This window comes from Eschrichtius robustus, chromosome 12 (assembly GCF_028021215.1).
Source record: "Eschrichtius robustus isolate mEscRob2 chromosome 12, mEscRob2.pri, whole genome shotgun sequence".
NCBI lineage: Eukaryota > Metazoa > Chordata > Mammalia > Artiodactyla > Eschrichtiidae > Eschrichtius > Eschrichtius robustus.
In genome coordinates this window covers 38,532,266-38,557,039 of record NC_090835.1, presented here as the reverse complement: position 1 = coordinate 38,557,039, position 24,774 = coordinate 38,532,266, and the positions used below count along the sequence as shown (strand labels likewise).

General features: G+C 57.9%; 1 protein-coding gene and 1 long non-coding RNA gene across 2 annotated transcripts; both read left to right on the top strand.

The window, feature by feature from the left end:
• The first annotated feature begins 1,011 nt into the window (after positions 1–1,011).
• SLC38A3 (solute carrier family 38 member 3) lies at positions 1,012–15,327 on the top strand. The gene is made up of 16 exons (XM_068557718.1): positions 1,012–1,082; positions 8,398–8,552; positions 8,643–8,724; positions 8,898–9,013; positions 9,586–9,659; positions 9,742–9,834; positions 9,914–9,995; positions 11,096–11,178; positions 11,261–11,319; positions 11,483–11,647; positions 11,729–11,808; positions 12,081–12,181; positions 12,410–12,534; positions 12,631–12,775; positions 13,716–13,819; positions 13,908–15,327. The coding sequence occupies exons 2-16, from the start codon at positions 8,452–8,454 to the stop codon at positions 14,010–14,012; spliced, it is 1,515 nt and encodes a 504-aa protein (XP_068413819.1). The 5' UTR covers positions 1,012–1,082; positions 8,398–8,451; the 3' UTR covers positions 14,013–15,327.
• Positions 15,328–20,282: 4,955 nt separating this feature from the next.
• Positions 20,283–24,523, top strand: LOC137772848 (uncharacterized). Its single transcript, XR_011075596.1, has 4 exons — positions 20,283–20,390; positions 21,377–21,467; positions 23,181–23,262; positions 24,448–24,523. It is a non-coding gene; the product is annotated as an uncharacterized lncRNA (long non-coding RNA).
• Positions 24,524–24,774: the final 251 nt, after the last annotated feature.

The window sequence follows — 24,774 nt, the reverse complement described above, 5'->3', positions numbered from 1 at the left end:
CTGTCCTCTGAGGGCATTCTCCCCAATACCAGGGAGGGGGGCAGACATGACACAGAGACATCCAGCTTGACTAGGAACAGCAGAGGCCATGGATTAATCGGATCAGAGCCAGTGGCTGAGAAGTAAGGGACACAGCTGTTCTGCAAACACCCTCCCCCAGCTCACCCCCAAGGTCAAGGCCTCCCCCAGCTCCCTGCTGGTTGCTCCTGGGCTGGTGGGCCTTAACACCCACCACCCACCACTGAGCACTAAGGCCTTGGGTGGGAAGCAGGCAGGGGCAGGATAGGAGCCCTCAGCCAGGAATGGGGTCACCCTAAAACCCCTTTCCCTGAGGCACCAAGTCCCAGGCCCTACTTCCCAGGGGCAGACACAGCTGTCTCCTACTCTTTAGAAATAAGGAAATGGGGGCATGGCCAGGGAGATCCAGACAAGGCTCAGCGTGAGCCAAGACTTGCTCCCCGCACCCTTGCCCGCCCCCGCCCCATCCTCACTGCCCCTACCCTTGTCTACCCTCAATCTCTTCTGAATATCTGGGGTGAAGACAGAATTGATGCAGGGAGCCCCTGTCCTCACCCTATCCCATCTCTGCTTGGGAAGGGTGAGGCAGGCAGAAAAGACATCTTGTGCCTAAGTGATGTGAAAGTCCCCGATTCAAGGCATCCTTCGCTGAGGTTAAGCATGGCCCTGTTCCCATTCCTCTTAGCTGAAGAGCTCCTTCTGGCTTGAGGGAAGTGAGGGCAGAGCATTTCAGGGGTTAGGGGGCGCTCAGAGACCTCAGAGAGAATCTGCTTTGGACTAAAGCATTCCCCCAACAAGATTCAACTGAGCCCCTCCCGGAGCCGCTGCTCCCCTACCTAAGCCTCCTTAGCGCTCTAGCTGCCCCTTTGCTCCAGGCCAGTGGAGGGCCGCCGCCTCTCCGCAGACCTGCCCCTCCTCCTGCGGGCCGCGGGGGATTGGCGGGCCGGGGGCGGGCCGGGGGCGGGGCCGAGCGCCCTTCATCCCCTGCCGCTGCGCTCAGCCGGGAGCAGAGCGGACAGCACCGGCCCGAGCGGAGCACCGCGCGTCCTCACCCGCGAGGCCAGGTACTGCTGGGGCGCCGACCCCCCGGCCCAGGGGCACCGAGCGGGCGGAGCCCTACTGTCCACTTTCGCGTCCGGAGCTGGGCTCTGGGCAGGTCCCCTCGCCCGCCCTGGCTCCGGGCAGGCGCCCCAGCCTCTGGGGAGCCAAAGCCCCGAGCGCTCCAGGCGCAGGTCTGGGGACCCGCCAGCTCCCAGCTTGAGCTAGTGTCCTGGGAGGAGCACCTCGTGGTCTCGGGGCCTCTCGCAGGGCCGGGCGGGATAGCAGGAGGTCGGCGGCACCCGGGGCTGGGGTCACAGGACGCCTTGTTGGGGGCTAGAGTGGCACGCGATGGGCTTCCCGAGGCACGGTCCATGGGGGCGAGCTCGAGAGGGCCCGGACGGGGGCCTAAGAGGGCCGGGGAGCAGGCCCTGGAGCGCTGCCCCGACGGGCGCCTGACAAGCAAATCGGCCCGCTGGCACGCCGGGCGTCAGGGTATATTTATCCCGCTGCGTTAGGCAGGGGCTTGAGGGCAGATCGGGCCAGGCTGCCTGAGGGGCCGCGTGGCACATGTTGGTCCCAGAGTCCGTGCCACTTGCAGCCAGGCCAGCGGGCACGGCGGGCACAGGGCGAGCGTGGCTCCCTGGATTGAGGGCGTGGCTCGGTCTGAGCTCCTAGAGCTGACAGTGCGCGCAGGGGCGGAGGGAAAGGACCAGGACTAGGTTTGCAGGAACCCGCCCCCACCCGATTGGCCCCTTCGATTGGCCACAGCGAGTGCGTGCGTTTGTTTACACCCGGGGAGGGGGAGGCCAGGGGCGGGGCCTGTGGGAATCCACCCTCTCCCCCACAGTGACCCGAGTCCTGAGCCCAGGTGTAGGCTCTGGGACAGGTCTGAGGGGGACTAAGTTAAAGGTCCTTGCACCGTGGGGGCCACCTCGACCCAGGCCCATCCTTCTTTCAGCCTGCCAGTCCTGTCCTTCCTTCCATGACTGCCTTCAGCCACTGTGCTGGCCCTGAAAGGGGCCCTTCCTCTTTAGTACACAGTCTGGCATGGGGGCTCACTTCCTTCTGGAAAGTAAGCAAATGCCTCAGAGGTTCTCAGTCTGGAGCATAGCAAGCTGGAGAGATCCAAGGACAGGTCCATTTTGAGAGGGGGAGGTTCTGCACAAACATGGAAGGCTTCCTGCAGGAAGCACCAAAGGTGGGAGAAATCAGGGGTGGATGAGGCCAGGCCTGGCACATTCCTAAGAGGGCTGGAATGCTGGGATCAGGAATGAGAATCTCGGACTCCTTGAGGTTGAGGGCTGGGGGCTGTGTCTCGGGGGAGGGTGGGGGTGTACATCTCAAAACTTTGTTCTGCCTGGGCCCATAGAGCCACCGTCCTCACTGGCTTCCCAAGCCACCCTTTGTTCTGTACTGGTTCTTTGGGCCCATGTCACAAACACCCCCCGCATCCAGGCTCCAGGTGGCAAGACCATGAGGGCTGGCTGCTCCTGTCCTAGTGCCTGCTGCCCTAGCAAGTAGCCTTGGAGGCCTGGACGAATGGAGAAACACGTGCAATAGGACAAGCTGGGTGGTTCCTGGTCTCTGGGTGGGGGCAGGGAAGGTTTCTGAGCCGAACTGAGTGCACCCTGAAAGTCTGGGCTGGGCAGGGTGCAGGCACTCAGTCTGAGGGGGAAAATGTTTTGGGGGAGTGGTTGGCTACAAGAGAGGTACAGTTTTGGCATCTGTGTGCACAGAAAGCTGGGGCGGGATGTGCAGTCTATACCATAATAGGATAGGGGCACTGCAGGAGGATGTTCTAGTGCAGACATGGCCGGGGAGCCAGGCGCCACTTGGAGCAGGTGAAATGGGGTGGAGGCTTGCCAAAGACCTTGAACCCATTCCATTCATTTAATATTTACTGAGTACCTACTGTGTGCCCTGTGCACACTCAGTCTGCTGGATGGAGGGCTGGACTTTGGATAAGACAGATGCATGGTGGGGGCGCTCTAGAGGACCGGGCAGGGCTTCTGGGGGCCAAAGGGAAGGACCAGCTGCTGGGCAGGAGGGGCTTTCCGGCCAGCGGCCTGGGGTGGCTTGGATTTGAATTTCCGCTCTGCGGGCCACGTCCTGTACACAGCCTCTCAGCCAGCACGTCTGCACACGTGCATGGCTGCTGAGGATGGGGGTCACTTCAACTGACTGTCCTCTCCGTATACCTTTCCTATTGTGTGGGTAGACAAACCATGGGTGCTGGACTACGGGGCTGTGAGCTTTCCAGCTGGGCCTGGCCTGTGGCCCCAGTGGGTTCAGTCCCACCCTCTGGATGTCTGCACCTGACTAATGGGAGCATAACCTGCCCTTGTAGGAACCTGGAAATGCTGTGGCATCCCTGCAGTGCCCACTGGGCCTGCTGCCCCCTCACCTGGGCCTCTGGCTCCCTCTACTTCTTGCGCCTTCTGGGATGCTCTGTCTTGTCTTGCTGTCTCTCTGTCTCTTTCTCCATCTGGCTATCTCTAAATGGTTGGCCATCTCTGTCGATCTGTCTCTCACTTATCTGGTTGTCTGTCTCCCTGTCTGAATGTCTATCCACCCATCTCTCTGTGTATTCTTCTCTATTTGTGTCCCTCTAGATCCATCTGCATTTCTTTATCTCCCCGTGCCTGTCTCTTGGTCTGGATCAGTATGCATGGACACAGATATCATGTGTGTGTGTTTTCTCTCCCTGTCTCTCTCTTCCCTCCCTCTGAGTCTCTCTGCTTCTTCCTGACATTGGATGGCGCCTCTCCTCTGGGCTGACCTTGCCTTCTGCCTCCCCACTGGGGTCTCCAGTGAGTCCTGAGCTGCCCCAGGCCCCTGCTCCAGCTTTCTTTGGGGCCAGAAGTCCGGCTGTCCAAATATTTGGCCGCCTCCAGGGGATTCCGAGTCAGCAGGGAGGAGGATGGGCTGGCTGGCTCGGGGTCTCCCCTGCCCCTGGGGGGGCCACAGGCACGTGATGTCCTGTCCTTTGCCTCAGCTGAGCCTCGGGCTGCACGTCCTTCTCAGCAGGCTGGCAGTGGGGGAGAGGGGGCTGCTGCTGCTGGCTCTGGCCCAGTCTTGAGGCAAGAGGTTCCGACTGCAGCTTCCACTGGGGGCAATCTGAGCAAGGAGGGTCCAGGGGTGGGCAGAAGGGGAGGCCTAGGTGTCTGGGGATAGGCCCAATGCTAAGCGTCTGTTAGGTTTAGAAAATGTACCCTGTCACAGGAAAGTCCATCTTCCGGCCCCAGCTGGGGCCCTCAGATCCTCCTAGACACTTCCGGATACCCGGAACACAGAAGCACCGGGCCAGAGAGCTAGGGGATGAGGGGTTGGTGTGGCCAACACATCAGTGCTCTGCACCATTTGCCTTCCCCTCCTGCATGCTACCCCCTCAGTACCAGCCGGATGTTGGCCACACACTAGCCACTTACTCAGTGTTGTTGGCAATGGGGGAGCAGCGGATGGAAGACTGGATCTGCTGAGGTCAAAATCTGGAGTTGTGGGTCTGGGGGAGGGGCAAGGGGTTTGTTTTAGTATCCTCCCGCATCCCGAACACCTGCCCACACACCCTGTCCCTAGACCCCTGACATCAGCAATCAGCTCCACACCAATCCCTGTTGCTGTGCCTTGAGAACATACAATCCAGATGTGTCTGCTGAATCCAGTTTCCCTGTTAACTGATAGCTTGTCCGAGGAGGGTGTTTTCCTTCTGAAGCCTGGAGAAGCAGGTGGGCAAAGGGGCTCTAGGGAGGGACACCTTCTCTCAGCTAATGAGGGGAGTGGTAAGGACCGGTGAACTAGAACTGGGGGCAGCCCTCATCCATGGGCCCCCAGGGATGACCACAGTGGACCCTTAAGCCAGGCCAGCCGCCTCTCACCTGAGATCTGAGCTGAGGTGAGGGCTTCCCAGGCACAAGGAGCCTGGGGACCATGGCAGCAAGCTCTGTGGGGTCTGTGCCTCCACCAGCACATGTGGCCACAGGACCGAGGGTAGAAGGACAGTGTGGCTGTCTCCCTGTAGTTAGCCTGCTACTGCAGACCCACTCACGTCCCTGAACATTGGGGAGGAAAGCCGGGCTCAGAGCCCTGGTGGCTCCAAGGACCTGGATGTGGGGACAGAGAGGTGTGCTTCCCATAGCAGCTGACACGAGCAGTGGCCCCACGGTGGCCTGGATTCCTGGATATCGAAATCTTTAATTAGCCAAACTCAACGCCTGTCAAGGAGGTGTGCCTGACGAATTCTCACCCTGTGATGTCTGCGTGGGCGGACATTACCTGCTATGCTATCCCCGTGGCTTCTGCACCGCCCCCCCTTATCTCTCCACAGAGTAAACAGGCCCCAGGGCAGTGGCCTGGACCATCGATTTACTGCCTGAACTGATGCTACACCCATGACAGATGCCATTCTGATGATCTGCCCAAGGTCGCAGTGATCTCCCCACCCAAGATCCTGACCCCTCTCTGGGAGCCTGTGGTCTGCTCTGGGGGCGAAGTGCTCAGGGAGGCTCCTCACTCTGTCCCCACCTTTGGTCAAAGCTTACGGAACCCCCGGAGGACAGGAGGACACTGAGGTCCTGAGTGGGGAATACTTTGTCCGTGGTCACATGGTGAGGCAGGGCCAGGTCAGGCCTCAGACCCAGAGTGTCCACTCTGGACTTTCCCCACAGTGGGTCAGAATCTGCTGGCAGCTTTCCTCAGGCAGGGGCTATCCCCTGAGTCTACTCCGATACCTGATGCAAAGGAGCCTGGCAGGCGGCAGGCCTGAGAGACAGGAACTGTCAAAAATGGGCTGCCAGCCTCAGGAAATGCCTGGAGGTCCACATGTCAGGCCAGTACTAATCTCTACCCTGGCCCCCCAGCCCTTAGCCTTGCCCTAACTGAAGTACAGATTCCTTTACCTCGACTTCAAGGCCCTGTCAGGCTTGTCTATGGCCACGGAACCTTCATTCTATCCTCAGAGCCTGCCTTATACCATGCCTCAGGGCCTTTGCCTATGCTGTGCACTCTGCTTGAGGTACTCTTCTTTGTTTCCACATCCTGGGGGCTTCTGCTGGAATTTCAGAACTGGCTCCCTCACCTCCTCCTCCAGGAAGCCTTCCTTGATGTCCCTCTCTCTCCTTTTTTGAGTCCCAGCACTATGTGGCTTGGTTAAAAACCACACTATGTGCTGGGGTTCCCCTGCAGGAGCCATAGGGTGGGGGATGTCTGTGTGGGTTTTGTCCCTTCCAGACTGGAAGCCACTTGAGGAGGGGTATTCCATGTCCTCTCTGGGATCTCGGGCCAGCCTGAGACCCAGCAGTGACTGGTCATGAGTAATAGGCAGGACCGGAAGGTCTAGGCCCAGGTCCTGCTTGAGGGGATGGGGAACCTGGAGCCAGGGCCTCAGGCACTTTGGCCATGACCATGCCATGGCTGTGGTCTCCCTGGAGGCAGTGCCTGGCTGCTAGGGAAGAATATTAAGGCAGAGAAGAGTGCTTTGTCCAGGCTGCTGACTCAGCACACTCTGAGGGCCTGTCCAAGCCTGCCCCGGGCGGAAGGCCAGGCAAGGGCAACCCCAGCTGAGAGCCAGGGGGCACTCTGGAGTGACTCTGGAGACCAGGTGCTGGTATCCTTGGAGGGGTGCTGTTGGTGAGGCTCAGGGCAGGGGCATGAAGAAGACAGGCTTACCTTAGGGACTCTGGTCCAGGGGAAGAGGGTGTTAGAAGAGATGTTCAAATTGTCATGGTCCTATGTGGACAGGCTGGAGGAGAGAAGGGTTCAGGTGCCAGCATCAGAGGAAGGAGAGGTAGTTTGAGGGGTCCAAGGGTGCCAGGTATGGGGTACTCAGGACTGAGGTACCTAGGATCTGAACTCTGGCTTGGGGCTGCCTGGGGCCATTGCAGGGAGGTCCTCTGGTCAGTTCTGTGTGGCTGCTGCCTCCAGAACACCAGGGCCTGTGGCCTGAGGCCCAAGTCCTGAGCCTAGCCTCCCCTACCCACCCTAGCCCTGAATGCTGAGTTTGAGACCCCTGGTGCTCCAGCTTCAGGAGCAGACCTGAGACCATCAGGATCTGGAGTGGGGATGGGGGATTTGGGGCAGGATTCAGGGTTCCCAAGTGGAGGGGGTGCCATGAGATCAAAACTAGGCTCTGGCTGACCTGCCTGGCAGTGCTGCCCCCTCCCTGGTCTCCACTCTGGCTTCAGATCTCCTGCTGGCCTGTCTGGCCTTCAGGATGTCCTTATAGATCCTGGGGACACTATGCCCAGGTACCTTCTGGGCATGGGGTAGGTGGCTCCCAGCGCCAGTGATGGGAGAGGGGCTAGCAAGTTGTCTGGGCAGTGGGCAGAGTTGGGCATGGGGAGGAGGGGAGCTGATCCCTTTGGGGTCCAGCTGAGCTATGCCTTGAGCGCAGGGAAGGGAAGACTGATCCAGTGGTCCAGGCCCATCTACAGCTGGCCAAGGTTCTGAGTTCCTGACCTGGGGCTCCAGGAAGTGGGGAGTCTCCTCAAAGGGTGGGCACCTAAGGGTGGGGGGGTTCCCCAGCAGGGGAGGAGAGGCTTGAAAGAGAACATGGCCCTGAGGCCAGAGCTGTGCGGAGGGTGAGGCCTGTGTGGCCCAAAGAACTGGGCCCCAGGGCACCCATTTCCTGGAAGGCCCCTGAGGGCCCTTTGCAGCCAAGCGGGCAGGGTCCAGGTGTCCAGCCACCCAGCACCGCCTTAGGCCTCCTGGCTCCGGGGGGGGTAGCCTCTGCGCCTGCCGTTCCCAGCGCCAGCTCTTAGCCCACAGAGGGACCTTTGTTCTGGCTGCCAGCAAAGCCCGCCGGGTGGCTGGGAACAGGGCCCACAGCCCTCGCCCTCTCCCGAGGCCTCCAGCCGTCAAGCAGTGCCATTCTAGGTTGGCTAGGAGGCCCCTGGCACACAGGGCACAGGAAACTGTCTCCCAGTATTAATATCAGGGAGGGGCAATCAGTCCAGGGCCCATCCCCAGAGAGGGGTCTGGTGGCCTGGGACTCAGCCTTCTGGGGTCCTGGCACCACCGGGCTCTGAACTCAGGTCATCCAACTGAGCTTTACTTCACAGATGGTGAAACTGAGGCCCCAAGGGCTTGCCTGGGTCGATATGTATATGTGGCAGGGGAGTGCTAGGTACTAGCTGAGGTGTCGCCTCAGAATGTCCTGGAGAACTCAGGTATCCGAGCTCTGCCCCTCAATGGCAGGTTCCAGGGTGGCAGCAGGCAGAGCTGCATGAACATGTATGTCCTCAGTGAAATTCTGGGAGGTGTGCTACAGCTGCAGACTTCTGTGGGAGTCTGGGCCGTGAGCCCAAGGAGCGGGGATAACCAGAGGGACTGTCTGCTCTGTAGACTTCTGACTGCGTCAGTGTGAGAGCCAGTGTTCCTGGTGGTGGTCCCTGAGCCATGGAGGCACCTCTGCAGACGGAGATGGTGGAGTTGGTACCCAACGGCAAACACTTGGAGGGGCTACTCCCAGTCGCCACCCCCACGGCTGGCAACCAGAGGTGAGCGAGGGACTCAGTCATGGCTTAGGGCAGGGCAGGGTGCAGGGCAAGGGGCTGGAGCTGAGCTGCCTGGCTGGTCTGTGCCTGCAGGGTTGAGGGCCCCGGACGGAGCTGTGTTGAGGGCGAAGGCTTCCTACCAAAAAGTCCCAGCAAGGAACCACAATTCACCGATGTGAGCAAGGGTGGCCGTCAGGGGCTCGGGGGCACCCCTGGGAGCTTGAGGGCAGTAATGAGGTGCTATGGGGCAGCGATGGGAGGCCAAGGGACAGTGCGAGGGAATGCTGATTTACCCTCCACAACTTGCTAACTCACCCCACCCCTCCCGTCTCACTCTGGTGCCTGCAGTTCGAGGGGAAGACATCGTTCGGGATGTCAGTGTTCAACCTCAGTAACGCCATCATGGGCAGTGGCATCCTGGGGCTCGCCTACGCCATGGCCAATACGGGCATCATCCTTTTCCTGTGAGTGCCCTTAGCAAACCTTCTAAAGATAGGAGCCCTAAACAGGCCACCAATCCTGACCTCCCAGGACCTGCCAGTTTCCTGTCACAAGACCCAGGCTGCAGTGGGTGGGCACTTACACTCAACCCAAACCACAGCTGAAAAAAACAGCCGTGGCCAGACAAATATACCTCATTTCCCAGTAAACCTGCTGAGATGACAACACGGGGCCAGCCTAACAGGACTGAGTCTGTCCTACCACATTTACACGTGATGGATAAACCCCATGGCCAGGCCTTATGTGGGTACACGTGTCCTTACCTCAGAGCTCTGCCCTGCAGCCTAAATGGAAAACATGTTTCTTCCAAGATCTCAAGGGGAGGTGGTGCTCAGAGGGCCCCTTCTGGGTCATGGCCACCCTGGGTCAACCCAGGTGATGTTCACCACCCCTGGGGCCTGCCGAGTTTGCATCCACACATGTTGGGGGTCCAGACACCTGGGTCACAGACCCCGCACACCCAGGCCTCCCGGAGCTCATTGCCCCCTGCCTGCCAGGGGAGCCCCAGCGACCTCTTTTCGTCCACCTTCCCCAGGTTCCTGTTGACGGCCGTCGCCTTGCTCTCCAGCTACTCCATCCACCTGCTACTCAAGTCCTCAGGGATCGTGGGTGAGCCCCAAACCTGGCCTGTAGCAGGGAGGGGTGGGCTGGGGAGAGCACTCCTGACTGTCCTGATTCCCTGTCCCCACAGGCATCCGTGCCTATGAGCAGCTGGGCTACCGTGCCTTTGGGACCCCAGGAAAGCTGGCGGCAGCCCTGGCCATTGTGCTGCAGAACATCGGAGGTGAGGCTGATGGGCAGGTGATGGACGGTGGACAGGCTGAAGGCTGGCTGGTTTGGCTGACCTGCCTCTCTCCCCCCAGCCATGTCCAGCTACCTGTACATCATCAAGTCCGAGCTGCCCCTTGTCATACAGACCTTCCTGAACCTGGAGGAGCGGACCTCGTGAGCCCCAGGGTGGGGCGGGGCTGGGTGAGGGTGGGAGGCCCTAGTCTAACCCTCTGTGTCCACCACTAGCAGAGCCCAGGCTGGGCTAGTGGGAGAGACAAGACAGGGTGGAGGTGGGGGGCAGAGAGCTGCCGGCAGAGCTACCATTCAGTGCACAGTTGTTTATGCAGCACCTTGGGGAAGACTCCCAGGAGGGCCATGTGGGGCAGGGGGTAGTCTGAGGCTGAGGAAGCCGGCCCCGCCTAGCCGTGGACCCAGCCTGTGAGCACAGAGGACCTGAGAACCTCAGGCTTAGCTCTAAGCTCCTGCTATTCCTGACCGTGGCTTGGGTGTTAGCCTCCCCACCACCTCGCCCCAACCAAGAAATTAAGCCCACAACGTCCCAGTTGCCTATTGTCAGTTTAGCCAGTTCTCGTGGCATAAGCATGTTTTGTGGGTAGGAGCAGAGAAGATAGCCAGGTCCTGCCCTTGGCAATACAGCCCCGGCAAGCAGAAAGGCTGCATGGCTGAAAACAGCTCTGGGAGGAAGGAAACAGCCAGGATTCTGCCCCCAGGCCCTGGGGGTCTTTCCCAAGGAGTTGGCCTTTGAGCTTGCCCTTGAAGGAGGGTCTCATTCCTCATCCCTTTAGCTCCCTGTGTCCACTGTCCATTGAGGGCGTGGGGCAGGATGATGCAGGATGCAGATGCTGGGGGGACCACAAGGAGCTCAGATGGTTGGCAAGTCCCTGAGACCCCCATGGAAAATGCCTCACCCCCCAGACCCAGGTTCTTTCATCCCACCCACCTCCCGGGCCCCTTGGGGCCACTCCATGGGGAGGATGGACCCAGACCTATGTATTCTAGGAAAAACAACCACAGTGACTGTAATTGTAATGGTTACCAAGCAGGAGCTGAGTGTATTAGTCCTCACCTTGTCCAGGAGAATGCTGGGAGTGGGCCCATTTTGCAGATGGGTAAAGGGAGGCTCAGAGCTGTGGACAAGTATTCTTCAGAGATCACTCAGTGGCACCACGGGTGACCCCGGCTGGGGGTCAGGCAGCCCCATCACCCAAGGCTGAGTGGACTCTAATATCAGCTCCCCACTCCCGTCCCTGCAGGGACTGGTACATGAATGGAAACTACCTGGTGATCCTGGTCTCTGTCATCATCATTCTGCCTCTGGCACTGATGCGGCAGCTTGGTGAGTGTGGCGGGGCCAGGGCCTTGGAGGGATGCATGGGAGGGGACCTTCGGTCTCACATCCCCCCTCCCCAACTTTGCAGGCTACCTAGGCTACTCCAGTGGCTTCTCTCTCAGCTGCATGGTGTTCTTCCTAATTGCAGTGAGTTACCCTCCACGCTGGTCGAGGGAGGGGGGCAGGTCCTTCTGGGAAGCCTGGGTCAGAAGGCAGCTCCTCCAGTCCTGATCTAGATGTGGCTTCATGGTGACTTCCCAGGCAGACTAGCCTGGCCCTGATACCCTCATCCTTCCCTGCCCCCACCTAGGTCATCTACAAAAAGTTCCACGTGCCCTGCCCGCTGTCCCCCAGTTTAGCCAACATGACAGGCAACTTCAGCCTCGTGGAGGTCATCAAGGAAGAGGCAGGGCTGCAGGTTGAGACGGAGGCCGCAGCCTTCTGCACCCCGAGCTACTTCACCCTCAACACACAGGTTGCAACAGACCAGGGAGGGGGCAGTGGGCCTGGTGAGAGTGTCAGGGGCTGTTCTGACACAGAATCCCTGTTTTGCCAGACGGCATACACGATCCCCATCATGGCTTTCGCCTTTGTCTGCCACCCTGAGGTGCTGCCCATCTATACAGAGCTCAAGGAGTAGGTATCCGTGGCTGGGAGAGGGGGAGGGGGCTGCCTTGTGTTGGTTTGGGGAGAACGAATGTGGTCCTAAAGGGGGGAAAGAGTGACAGGAGCCAAGTCATTTTATCCAAGGTCTCCATGGCTGCCACAAGGGGTGACCGGGGGCAAGAAGGAGGCTCCCTCAGCTACCAGATGGTGAGGGTGTGGTGCCAGAGAGAGACCCCAGGACACATGGGGGTTTCCCAGTGTGGCCCAGCTTGGCACCAATCCCCTCCCCTGCTGCCCCATAGCCCCTCCAAGAGGAAGATGCAGCACATCTCCAACCTGTCCATCGCCGTCATGTATGTCATGTACTTCCTGGCCGCCCTCTTCGGCTACCTCACCTTCTACGGTATGGCTGGACCGTGGGGGCAGAGGCAGAGGCCAGGCTGGGGGGCAAGGGGCTGGCCAGTGGCCATGGCACCCTGCATACTATAGGCGTTCATTAGGTCTGTGATGCCTAACTGTGCCGTGCAGCTGTGGAGGTGTGTTGCCACTCCTCAGTGTCAGGGTTAACCCAGGCTCAGAGCCCAACCCCCTCCCTGGACCTCCTGCTGACCACCCTCCCTGCCTGCCACAGACAGGGTGGAGTCGGAGCTGCTGCACACCTACAACAAGGTGGACCCGTTTGATGTGCTGATCCTGTGTGTGCGCGTGGCCGTGCTGACGGCAGTCACACTCACAGTGCCAATTGTTCTGTTTCCGGTGAGCCAATGTGCAGGTGGCCAGGTGGCCAGGCCACTGGCGGGGTGGGACTGATGGGGCTGACAGATTGATGACTCTCCCCACCCTGCTTCCCAGGTGCGCCGCGCCCTCCAGCAGATGCTGTTTCAGGACCGCGAGTTCAGCTGGTTGCGGCATGTGCTCATTGCTGTTGGCCTGCTCACTTGTATCAACCTGCTGGTCATCTTTGCCCCCAACATCCTGGGCATCTTCGGGGTCATCGGTAAGGGTCTGGCCCTGCTGTGAATGGAGGCAGGGTACTGCCCCAGAGAACTTCCCTTCTGCAAACCCTGGCAGATTCCTAAGCTCATAACCTACGTTTAAGTGATGGCTGCTGGCCATGTGCACAGCTTGGCCTCCCATCTGAGATTTGTTCTTAAGGCTCTCCTAATCCATTTTGAGGGCTCAGAGCCACCGAGTCAGTTACCCTTGCTGGGGGTGCTGGAGGATGGAGTGGAGCCCAAGGGTCAAGGGGCCTTCACAAAGGATCTCATTGGCTCTTGTCCCCACCTCACATATGAGGAAGTTTAGAGTGATTAAGGGAGAGCCATATAGCTGTTAAGTGGAGAGCCTTGGTTGGGCCCCAGGATCATGGGACTGTAGGTTTAGGGTTCTGTCCAACTGTCCCAGTTGGGGCTCTGAGTGGGAAGATCAAACAATTCTGAGACATGTTTGGGGTGACCCAACTCAGGAGACCGACTCCCCAACCCAGCTCTGCAAGGACCAACACACAGACCTGGGGGCTGAGTATCATTGATATCACTGACAGGACTCTTGGTTCTGTATGTCTGAAAGCTGACTCAAAATGAATTATTCAGAAAGTAATGTATTGGCTCAATTAATGGAAAAGCCTTCAGGAATAGCTATATCCAGGAGCCCAATATCCTCAAACTTCATCTCTGTCTCTTGGCCTGCCTTTTCTCTTTGCCAGCTTCATTCACTGACAGAGTTTTCTGACACCAAAGGCACTAGCCTTCTATCCTGGTAGACAAAGAACAAGGGGAGGGGCTGATGGGCTCTCCAGAATCAGACAGAGCTCTCGAGTGGAGTCTCAAGATGAGACTCCCTCATCAAGGAATGTTTGATCTCATTAAAGGGTACACCCTGAACCTTAGCCAATAGGTGGATGTGAGCCAGTGGTGGCCATGCCTTATTCTTTGCAGGTGCCACATCTGCCCCATGCCTCATCTTCATCTTCCCTGCCATCTTCTACTTTCGCATCATGCCCACAGAGAAGGAACCTGCAAGATCTACCCCCAAAATCCTGGTGCGAGGGGCCTGGGGGTTGGTGTGCTGGTGTGGGGATGAGGGGGCTGCCCTGACCTCAGACCTGACCCTGACTTCTGACCCCACAGGCCCTTTGTTTTGCTGCACTTGGCCTCTTGCTGATGACCATGAGCTTGAGCTTCATCATTATTGACTGGATCTCGGGGACCAGTCGGCATGGAGGAAGCCACTAGGATGACCCCCATCCTGTTCTGTCTACTCGTCCTCCTACCCCTTCCCAGACTCTTCAGCCCCTGCTCCCATCCAGTGGCCAGTTGGAGGGGGAAGAGAAAGACGTGGTGAACACTATGGCATTTGGCCCTGCCCCATGTCCTCTCTGTCGAAGTTTTTGTTAGAGCCAGGACCAAGGCCCTTGGGCCACTACCCTGCTGAGCTCCTGGCCTACAGGGGCTTCCTGAGCTGGGAGCAGGGTGAGGCTGTACCTCTGCTCCCTTCCTGCTGCCTCAGGTCCCACCCAAGCCCCTTATTCTCTTTGCACAGGTGCATAGACTGAGGCCCAGCAGCTGCCCCCTAAGGTCACATAGCCTGTAGGGGCACAAAGAGCTGAATTAGGCCTGCAGTCATCCCCCCACCTTGCTCCTGGGCCATGGTCTGCTCCCTGGGGCTTCATCTCCCTCAGCCTGCTTGCCTTTCCTCCTTCTGTCACCTAGGCCCCTTTCGTGGGCTCAGGCCCTTGGATAATCTGGTCCTCTTTCCCATCCCCTCCAGCAGGAGCAGAACCCCCTCACCCTATACTTGAGGGTGAGACTGGTGTGGACACCCCAAGGGACCCCTTCCCTGGTCTTTCACCAGTCCTGGGGAGGCTGGGACTCCCCCGACCCCAAGCCCAGGCCATAGCTCACATTCCACTGCTGGGAGAAGAAAGAAGCTGGGGCCCAGAACGTGTCTGCCCCTGGGAGCCAGAGACCCCAGGGGCCAGTCTGGGGCAGGGGTGGAGAGGCTGGCTGCCCCCTTTTATAAATATTATACATAAGACCAGCTGTGCTTTATATTCTTGATCTCCATGGTCCCTGGGTTCCTGGAAAGTGGGGTGGGAGCCGGGACATGGTTGGTGATGGAAGCCTGCCCTGCCTTTTTCCCTGGGATAAGGGTGGGGACAGGGTGAGTCCCCTACTCCACCCCGCCCCCTGCCTCCCAAACCAACCAGTGGTGTGCTGAGACCCAGCTCTGGGCCTGGGCCAGGCTCAGCACAGACCTGCTTTCTCACGGGGTGAGGTGGGGAGGAATTAATGAGGCCCCAGGAAATGGGACAGAGAGAGGCCTCCGGAAGGAGGCAACGTGAGGTGCATCCCCAGCAGCTTCCAGGGAGGGTCTGAGCTGGGGGCGGCTGAGCCCTGCAGAAGCCCTGCAGAAGGGCCCCCTGCCCTCCCTAGGTGCCATGTCAACCCTCTGTCAATGCCTTAAGTCTGGGGACAAAAGTCCAGGGGTCCTGTGCCCTGTCAGACTAATCTTTTATTAATAGTAAAACCTGCTACGAATAAAGGTGGGTTAGTGAGTGCCTGTATGTGGGACCTGAGTTTTGAGTTGGGGAGCCCAAGGCAGGGCAAGAGCTGCAAGGATGCAGGGCAGCCCCAGGTGGCCTGGCCTGGGTGGGACTGGGAAGCTGCCCGTTGCCCGAGGCAGGCCTGAATCAGCTGGGACCCAGCAGGACGGAGCTGCCCAGGCCTTGGCATCAAACCCTCATTAGGAGAGACCCCGAACCCGGCTAGGCGGCCAGGGAAAGGGCAGCAGGAAAAATCCAGTTTGAACTGGCAAGGCAGCTGCCAGCTTGAGAAAACCCTGAAGAAAGAACTTCCTCAAGCTGGTGGCTGCTAGGCCCATGGCAGTGCCAGCTGATCAGAGGGGGGCTTCCTGAGTCTGGTTCTCAACAGCCCCAGGCGCCTGACTCCAGCCTGGGGACTCACCCAGGAGCCCCGTGGCCCCAGAAAAGAGCTGGACACTGGCCTAGAGGTGGCCGCAGCCCAGAGTGCCCCTGGCATGCAGGGCTGCCCTCTGGGGGGTCTCTGGCGTCTTCCTCGTCAGGTGAGGCCATGGCCCTGCCTGAGACCCTTGGCTCCTGTGGAGTAGGAGGCAATAAAGGGCAGGGTCCATCCTGCTGACAGACCCCGGGTATCTTTTCTCAACCTCCCTCCATCCAAAGAAGGCTGCAGGTCAGAGCAGCAGCAGGACTGCCTGGAATCTCTTAAGACCCCAAGCCTGGCTTCAGGCCTCTCAGACCAGGGGGATGAGCTGACAGTCGCTCCACCCACCCCTCCCCGCTGCCACACACTTACACACTCACCCACATATACACAGCTGGGGTGGAGGAAGGCCCCTGGCCCCTGGAGGCCATCTCTGCCTGCCAAGCAAGTTCTCCTCCAGACTGATTGCTGGTCAGCAGGCTCCAGGGGGAAGGGGGCAGGCAGTGTGGCCACTACACTATATCAAAAAGTCAAGTGCCCACAAGACTGTTTGAAAATGAGTATCTCTGGCTGTCAAGTTCCAGCCATTTGGCCTCCGCGAGGACGGGTCTGCAGGCCCTTGGTCATCACTAAGCATTTTTGTATGTTTTGAAGAATTTCCCAGGTCTTTTTTCTTCTGGTTTGCTTTTTTTAATTTGCTCTGAAAAAAATTTTTTAAATCTGAAATGTTAACAAATTAGAGCAGGAATTCCCTGGCGGTCCAGTGGTTAGGACTCTGTGCTCTCACTGCTGAGGGCCTGGGTTCAATTCCTGGTCGGGGAACTAAGATCCCACAAGCCATGTGGTGCAGCCAAAAAAAAAACAACCCAAAATTAGAGCAGCACAGAGGTCGTCAATATTTCTTTTCACCGCTTTTCTTATGACTGCTTGTAACAGAAAAATAAGATAATACAGACCAGGAAAAAGGGCCAAAGCATAGGCCTTGGTCTCCCTGACCAGCAGTTGCCCCTGCCTGCACCCTTCTCACCTGTATGCACATGCACACATTCGCCTATCAACTGAAAAGGAATTCATTGTTCATTCATTTGACAAGTATTTATTAAGATTTCCTATGTGCCAGGCGCTCTTCTAGCACCTGTATGTACAGCAATGAACAAAGTGAAGAGCCCTGCCTTCCTTGGACTTACAGGTGGGGGATTGGATTCAGACCAGAAACATGAAACATAATCAGTAAGTTATATCATTTGTTGGCAGATGATCAGTAGTATAGGGAGTAAAAATGGCATGGTAAGGGCAATGAAGAATAAGGGTTAGAGGGCTTCCCTGGCGGTCCAGTGGTTAAGACTCCGTGCTCCCAATGCAGGGGACACGGGTTTGATCCCTGGTCGGGGAACTAAGATCCCACATGCCACGTGGTGCAGCCAAATAAAATTAAAAGAGAACAAGGGTTGGGAGGTGGGTCAGGGTGGGCCTCACTGAGGAAGGGATGTTTGATGAGAACTTGGAGAGGGAGGAAGCCATGTAGATGTCTGCAGGGAACATCCAGCCAGAGGGATCAGCCAGTGCAAAGCCCTGAGGCAGAACGTGCCGGGCTTGGGAGAGGAGCAGCCAGGAAGCCACGGAGGCTGATGCTGAGAGAAGTGGGAGAGGGTAGAAGGGGCGATTGGGGGCTAATGAGGGGATGTTGTGGGACCATGCCAGCCACCATCGGACTTTGGATTTTTCTGTGGAAAAGGCAAGAGCCAATGCCAGGTCCTGAACAGAGGAGGGGGCAGGATCTGACTCAGTAGCAACTCTAGGTTTTAAATGGATTATTCTGGCTGCTGCATTGAGACTAGACTCTGGGGTGGGAGATGGGGAGCCAAGGGTGACACTGACACAAGGGCTACTACAGTTGTTCCAGAGAGACATATCAGGTGTCTCAGCCCAGGTAGTGGCAGAGTTGGGGTGAGACGCTGGGCATATCCTGCAGGGTTCCCTGATGGCTTGGGTACGTATGAGGGGAAGGGCAGAGACAAGTCCAGAGTGACTCCAACTTGCCACTGTATCTGCTGAGGGAGGCGGGGGGAGGAGTAGGCTTGGGAGGGAGATCAGTTTTGCCCATGAAAAGTTTAAAACACTGACTGGACATCAAAGTGGAAATGCCATGTTTGCTGCTAGGTGTGTGACTCAAGTTCAGTAGAGTGACCAGTGCTGGAGCTTTGGATCTGGGAGGTAAAGAGTGTGGGTTGGTACTTAAAGCCAGGCTCCTGGATGTGATGGGGGCAGATGGGTTTGGAAGGAGGAGGGCAGCAGTAGGGACTGAGCCCTGGAACATTCCTCTGTTAGGAGGTAGAGATGAGGTGGAACCAGCAAAAAAGCTGGAGGGAGCAGCCAGGAGGTGGGAGGAAACCCAGGAGAATGCGGGCTCCTGGGAACCAGACGAGCATCAGCTGCTCAAGGAGGAGAGGGTGGAGCACAGACCACTGGGTCCAGCAACGTGTAGGTCACTAAGGACCGTGACCAGGGCTCTTTTGTGGAGGGAGGGGCAAGCCTGCCTGGAGAGGGTAGAGGAAAGAGAGGTAGAAAAGAAAAGAAAAAGTGTAGACAGTTTGTGTGAAGTGAGAGGAGCAGGGCCAACAGAGGCATTTAAGGAAGACTGGGAAGAAGCAGCTATTGAGGGTAAGAGATTGGAAGAAGCTGGCAGGGTGGTAGGTTGGAGGCAGGTGAAGGACTTCTGGGCCAGAGCCCTGGAAGTACTGAGCTGGAAGACAGTACGCGGAGGTTGGGCAGTCGTATCAGGGAGCATGCAGGGTGGCCACAGCCTGGCCTGGCCAAGCCAATTGCTGGTAGCTAGGAACATCATGGGTCCACGATGAAGCCAAGGACATCAAGGAGCATATGCAGGGACCCAGAAGACTCTTTCAGATCTCTGCCTTGACCTCAGTTTAAAGTCATCCAGCAACTAACTTTCAAACAACGTGAAACAGTAATAATAGACTGCAAGCTACTTAGGAAGAAAAAGTAGCCCTGGGAAAAATCGGAAAGAACAAAACTGCTTTCAAAACCATGCAAGGCTGCAAACCTGCCCTGCCACGCACAGCGGGACCTGGACAGGATTAGACTTAACCCGCACACCCCACCCCCACCCCGCCCCACCCCCGCCCCCGCCCCAGAAGATCCACAGAAGGCGGCCTCTGCTGCCCCCTGGCGGTCAATGGCCAGAGTCTGGGCGGCGCAGTGACCCACCCTACACGTTACAGGACCTGGTGGTGGGGATGGTCAGCTATGGCTGTGAAGCGGGACCCTGAGGCTCCAAGGCTGTCCAGGAAGGCGTCCTGGCTGGCGCATGGGAAGAGGGCAGGCAGGAAGGCTCCGGGCGGGGCGGGGCGGGAGGGTGAGGTCGCCAAGGGAAAGGCCGGGGCTTCAACACTGGGCATCCTGGGCAGGTGAGGAACTGCCAGTCCCACACTTGGCCGGGTCCTCAGGGAGCCAGGCCTGGGCCCCCCATGAGCTGCCTGACCTTGGAGGGGTTCCTGGTGCGGAGGAAGGGGCCGAGTCCCAGCCCCACCCTTGACCAAGCGTTCTGGGAGCCCCACCAAGCATCGCCCAGCTCCTCTCCTTATGCTGCCCACATCTATTCTGGGGTCAAGCTCAGCAAGGCACCCGGAGCCCCCAAATCGCACCGGCACGCGGCCCCAGGCTCAGCGCAGACTATGGGCACTGAGCCACCCCAGCTTCAGGAAGCAGGGGAAGTGCCCACCGGGATAGTCAACCAAATCAGCGTCTAATCTCCACTGTGAATTTGGGGGGTGGAGGCTACAGAACATCCTGGAACGGAGGCGGTGAAGATGCCAGGACCAGAAGAAGCAGGAAGGCATGTGTCGTGGCACGTTCTGAGGATGGGCCGGGAGGGAGGCTAAGGCTGGAGGAAGGCCAGGAGGGATGGGGTCAGAGCAGGGCAAGGGCCATGGGGCGCCACGGACGGCTCTGAGCCAGAGGACACCGAACGGCTATTGCCCTATGAAGGGAGGGCCTCGCTGGCCACCGAGTGGGCAGATCGGCGGAGGCGGGGGCCAGGGCTGGAGGCAGAACGAAACGGGAAGGCAGGCCTGGTGGGGGTAATGGCGAGCGCCAGTCGGGAGGAGAGGAGAGGACTGCGGGGAGGTGCGGGCTCTGGGCCCGCCTCGGCTCCGGCGTTGCGCCAAAGACCCGCTAGGAGGCGCCGCTGCCCCGCGAAGCCGTGCCCTGCCTCTAGCGCCACCCAAACCCCGCACTCCCGCCTAGAGAAGCCCCGGAAGAGGCGGGGCGGCGCGCTCAGAGGCCGCTTCCGGTTTCAGCTTGGCCGCGAGGCGGGGGTGGTAAACTTGGGGAGGGAAGTCACGAATAGGGAGTGGGGAGGGAGCGAGGGGCCTGCGGTGGGCCGAGGGCAGGCAGTGTTAAGGGGTACTAGGGCAGGGGTGGGAACAGGGTGGCAGGAGGCCGAAAGCTGAGGGACAGGCTCTGGTCTTTGAGGCTCGCCCCACATCTGAGCCTCCGGTATTTTCCCTTGTGAAATACAGTCCTGGAGCTCCTGGGAAGCTTGGCGCTGCCCGAGACCTGGGTGCAGGGCAAGGAAGGCTTCCCAGCGATGGAGAAATGGGAAGGGAACTCCAGCAGCGGAGTAGAGAGGTGCACAGAGCTGGGGAAACAGCTATAGGGGCCTGGGGAACCCTTTAAACAGATTTTCTTTAAATGTTTGAGCCATGTCTATTTGGAGAAGAGGCCAAGCCTGTGGAGAAGGCTGAAAGGGGACTAGTCAGCCCAAACCTGCTGGAAGGAAACTAGCTCAGTCCAGTTATATATGCCCTGCCTCCCACATGTCCCCAGCTAGCCTCTCCTAGAGGATGTGGGACAGCCCTGTCCCCATAGGCGTCACTCCATCACCCTCATCTCCTGCACCACATGGTGGTCACCCCGTGCCTCCTTCCCTGCCTTTCCTCTTGTCCACAGGGGCCACACTCTCCATAACAGTCAGAGGGAACTTTAGAAAAGTAGATCATGTCACCTGCCCTTAAAAACCCTCCAATTTTTTTTTTTTTTTTTTTTTTTTTTTTTAGGCTGCACAGCTTGTGGAATCTTAGTTCCCTGACCAGGGATTGAACCTGAGCCCCAGCAGTGAAAGTTCCAAGTCCTAACCACTGGACTGCCAGGGAATTCCCCAAAACCCTCCAATTGTTTCCATCACATTCGGAATAAAATTTAAACTCTTCCCTGCCCTTGGCCCTGATGATCTGGCCCCTCCTGACTACCCACTGGCGCTGGCCCATAGCTGGGCCTGTGCTCTGACAGACGGTGCTGGCCCAGGGCATCTCAAAAGCTTTTCTCCAGCAGCCTGAAGCCATCCCCAACCAGGCTTATTCCTCTAACTCTGTCTAGTTGGCTTCAGTGGCAGCATTTGCTCCCTGCAGTACTGCAGAGCAATGTCCCATGCTTCCAGGGTTCAGTGACCGGCATCTCTCCCAGAACAGGTCCCCTTTCTTTTCCCCCTCTACTCCTGGTCACCATCTACAGGAAGCTCCTGAGCCCTGGTGGCTGGGCCTTGGAGGCATCTCATGGGCTGCTTGCTGTTGCATTACCTTCATCAGCGCTGTTTTTGCTCCTTCATTAAATTCCAGGAAGCAGTGCTAATGAAGGCCCTAACGAGTTGCAGGAGAAGCTACCAGCCCCAGCCTTTGGACAGCATGGCAGGGAAGTCTAGGCAACAAGGTGAGCAGAGGAGTGGCTCCCAGGGATAGGGCTGATTATCATTTCCCAGGCCCTCTAAGGACCCTGGGTTACCCAGGGGAGGTGGCCTTCAGAGGCTGCGTAGGTAACAGACACAGTGGCAAGTTGGACAAGAGCTTTTCAAGGACATGGAGGGGGGTTCAGCTCAGTCTTAGACCCAAAGCCTTGAAAGCTCCCTGGGTCCCCTGCTAAGTCACTGGGCAGTTCTCCCCCAGTCACATCAGCAGCACCCTGAGTGCCAGGATCAGTTGGATTTTCAGGGCCAGACATGGGTCACTGGCTTGGAGATGCTGGTGTCCGCTGCAGGCTCATATGAACTCCTACCTCAGCATCTCTTGGGCACTTGGGGGCCCCCTGCCTGCCCTATGCCTCACTGATGCCTCATGGCTGTCCTCCCTCACCTCACAGTCCCTCTTGCTCTGGCTGCTGTTCTGGCCAGGCTGGCCTTTCTGTTCCAGGGACACTCAGGCCCTTCCCGCCCCAAGGTCTTTGCACTTGCTGTTGCCTCTGCCTATCGCTCTCTTCTCTTGGCTTGTCACATGGTTGGTCCCTTCCCATCATTCAGAATTCCCCTCCTTGGACTGTTCCTCCTTTTTTTTTTTTTAATTTATTTATTTAACTTATTTATTTTTGGCTGCGTTGGGTCCTCTTTGCTGCGCGCGGGCTTTCTCTAGTTGCGGTGAGCAGGGGCTCCTCTGCGTTGCGGTGCATGGGCTTCTCATCGCAGTGGCTTCTCTTGTTGCAGAGCACAGGCTCTAGGCGCGCGGGCTCAGTAGTTGTGGCTCGCAGGCTCTAGAGCACAGGCTCAGTAGTTGTGGCGCACGGGCTTAGTTGCTCCACGGCATGTGGGATCTTCCCGGACCAGGGCTCGAACCCGTGTCCCCTGCATTGGCAGGTGGATTCTTAACCACTGTGCCACCAGGGAAGCCCCTGGACTGTTCCTCCTGCATACACCTCCCAGTGGCTCTCGTGTCACCCTGTTGAGTTACTCCAAAACAGTGGAGTTCATTTCCCTGTTTACATGTTTGGTGTACTCCTGAAGGGCAGTGCACAATAGCACACAGTAGTTTCACAGCAAACAGTAGTTGAACAGAGGACTCCTCCTCTCAGAGCCTCCTGCCCATGTCAGGTGGAATCCCCTGGCCCCCAGAAACTTGAGCATGGAGTGCTGGGCCCTGAGTTCTCCAGGCCAAAGCCAATTGAAGGAGGTGGATGACTGTGAAAGGGGACCCTGGACCCCAAGGCCTGCCAGGCTTGGGACTGTTTCTCTGGGGGTAAGAGAAGCCTGGGAATAGCGGTTTGGAAGGAAGGGGCAGAGAGTGCAAGGTGGCTGACTCCAATCTCAGAAGTGCTGCTGGGCTCAGAAGCAGGAAAGGGGAAGTGCAGGGGATGTACTAGGAGGTGGAGCCTGGCTCCGGGTTGTAGGGAGGGACAGCCCTATCTGCAAAGCTGTGATTTGGTTGTACAGGGTCTAGCTGGGGACTCCCTGCCATCTGAGAGCCATGGAGGTGGAGTGGCCAGGATCCTGGACTTGGCATCCCTGTGGGGTCCTGCCTGTTCCTGGACTCTGGTGGGGGCAGACACACCCACCCCGAAACTGCCTTTGGGGAAGTTCTGGCAGCTTCCCCTTCCTGGAGTCTGTGGGCCGGGGTGTCGCAGCCCACTGAGGGGGTCTCCGTTCCTCACCCTGTTCAGCCTGGTGCACGACAGGAGCTCAGGACAAGCTGGACTTGCTCTGTGGCCTGTGGTGAGCCTCGAAGTTATCCTAGCTGTCCAGGTAAGCCAGTAGCTGCCACTTCTCCATTCCAGCTGGGATGCCATCCTCAGTTCTGCTGAATGTCATTTTACTCTCCTTTACGGTCCAGTTCAGGTGCTGCTGGACTAGCATGCACAGACACAAGTCACGCCTCCTTTGGTGCCCATGAAGCCCTGACTGGGCAACCATCCTCTGCCCCCAGAACAATGTCTCTTGAAAGGATGAAAGGACTCCTGGGTTCCCAAGTGTAAAGGAAGCAGCATGCCTGTGATGTCCCTCACTGGATGACAGTGGTTGCGTCCTGACCCCTTCTGGGTCTCAGTGGCCTCAGCTGCAAAGCCAGGTGTTTCTCTAGCTCTGACCGTTGATTTTCTCCCCAGCCCGTTCCCGAACCCACCCTCCCAGTCCCTGTTCCCACTTCCCTCAGTGATCCTCTCCCTCTAATACTCCCCACACCACCTCCACCAAGAAGGCTCCCTGACCTTCCCAGGCACCATGAGTTTCTCCCGTCTCTGCACAAACAACTATGGCGAATATTTTTATAGTGATGGCAGGATTAGTGTTTACACCTCTCCCCGCTCCAGGGGGAACCCCTGGAAGGGTGGGTTAAACTTTGTGTGATTCATTCGTTTCATTTGACAAATATTTACCTGCCACCCTCAAGGATTATGCTGTAAGGGGTCTGGAATCAGAGATCTGGGTGGGTGGGAGAGACTCGCCACTGGGATAGTGGGATCTGGCTGGGGAGGGGAAGCCCCAGGACAATGGGAGTCAGAGATGCCCAGCTCACAGCCAGGGAATGAAAGATTGGGAGGAGGGAAGTGGGGGAAGGGAATGGGGGACGTGCAAGAGAATGGGGAGAGCAAGGCAAATCAGATGGCTGGAGTGCTGGTGTGTTGCAAATGGAGGGAGATGAGGTGGGCCTTGATTGGGGACAGCCCCTACGGGGCCTGTCAGCAATAACTGTTATAACAACTCACCCCTACTGAGGGCGTTTTGTGTACCATGCACATTCTGAACATTTACCTACATTTCCTCCCTTAGCCGTGACCTCAGCCAGTGTAGTGGATAGCTATTACTGTTAGGTCCATTTTACTGATAAAAAAAACTGAGACACGGGAATTTCCTGGTGGTCCAGTGGTTAAGACTCCGAGCTCCTGGGCTTCCCTGGTGGGTCAGTGGTTAAGAATCCACCTGCCAATGCAGGGGACACAGGTTCGATCCCTGGTCTGGGAAGATCCCACATGCCTCGGAGCAACTAAGCCCGTGCGCCACAACTACTGAAGCCCATGCGCCTAGAGCCCATGCTCTGCAACAAGAGAAGCCATGACAATGAGAAGCCTGCGCACCGCAACGAAGAGTAGCCCCAGCTGGCTGCAACTAAAGAAAGCCCCACGCACAGCAACAAAGACCCAACACAGCCAACAATAAAACAAACAAATAAATAATAAATTTATAAAAAAAAAGACTCCGAGCTCCCAACGCAGGGGGACCGGGTTCGATCCCTGGTCAGGGAACTGGATCCTGCGTGCT

Coding starts and splice junctions, on each gene's coding strand:
- SLC38A3 (XM_068557718.1), top strand. CDS start 8,452: ATGGAGGCACCTCTGCAGACGGAGATGGTGGAGTTGGTACCCAACGGC. Junction 9,835..9,913: donor TGTGCTGCAGAACATCGGAG/GTGAGGCTGATG, acceptor CTCTCCCCCCAG/CCATGTCCAGCTACCTGTAC. Junction 12,776..13,715: donor GGGCATCTTCGGGGTCATCG/GTAAGGGTCTGG, acceptor TATTCTTTGCAG/GTGCCACATCTGCCCCATGC.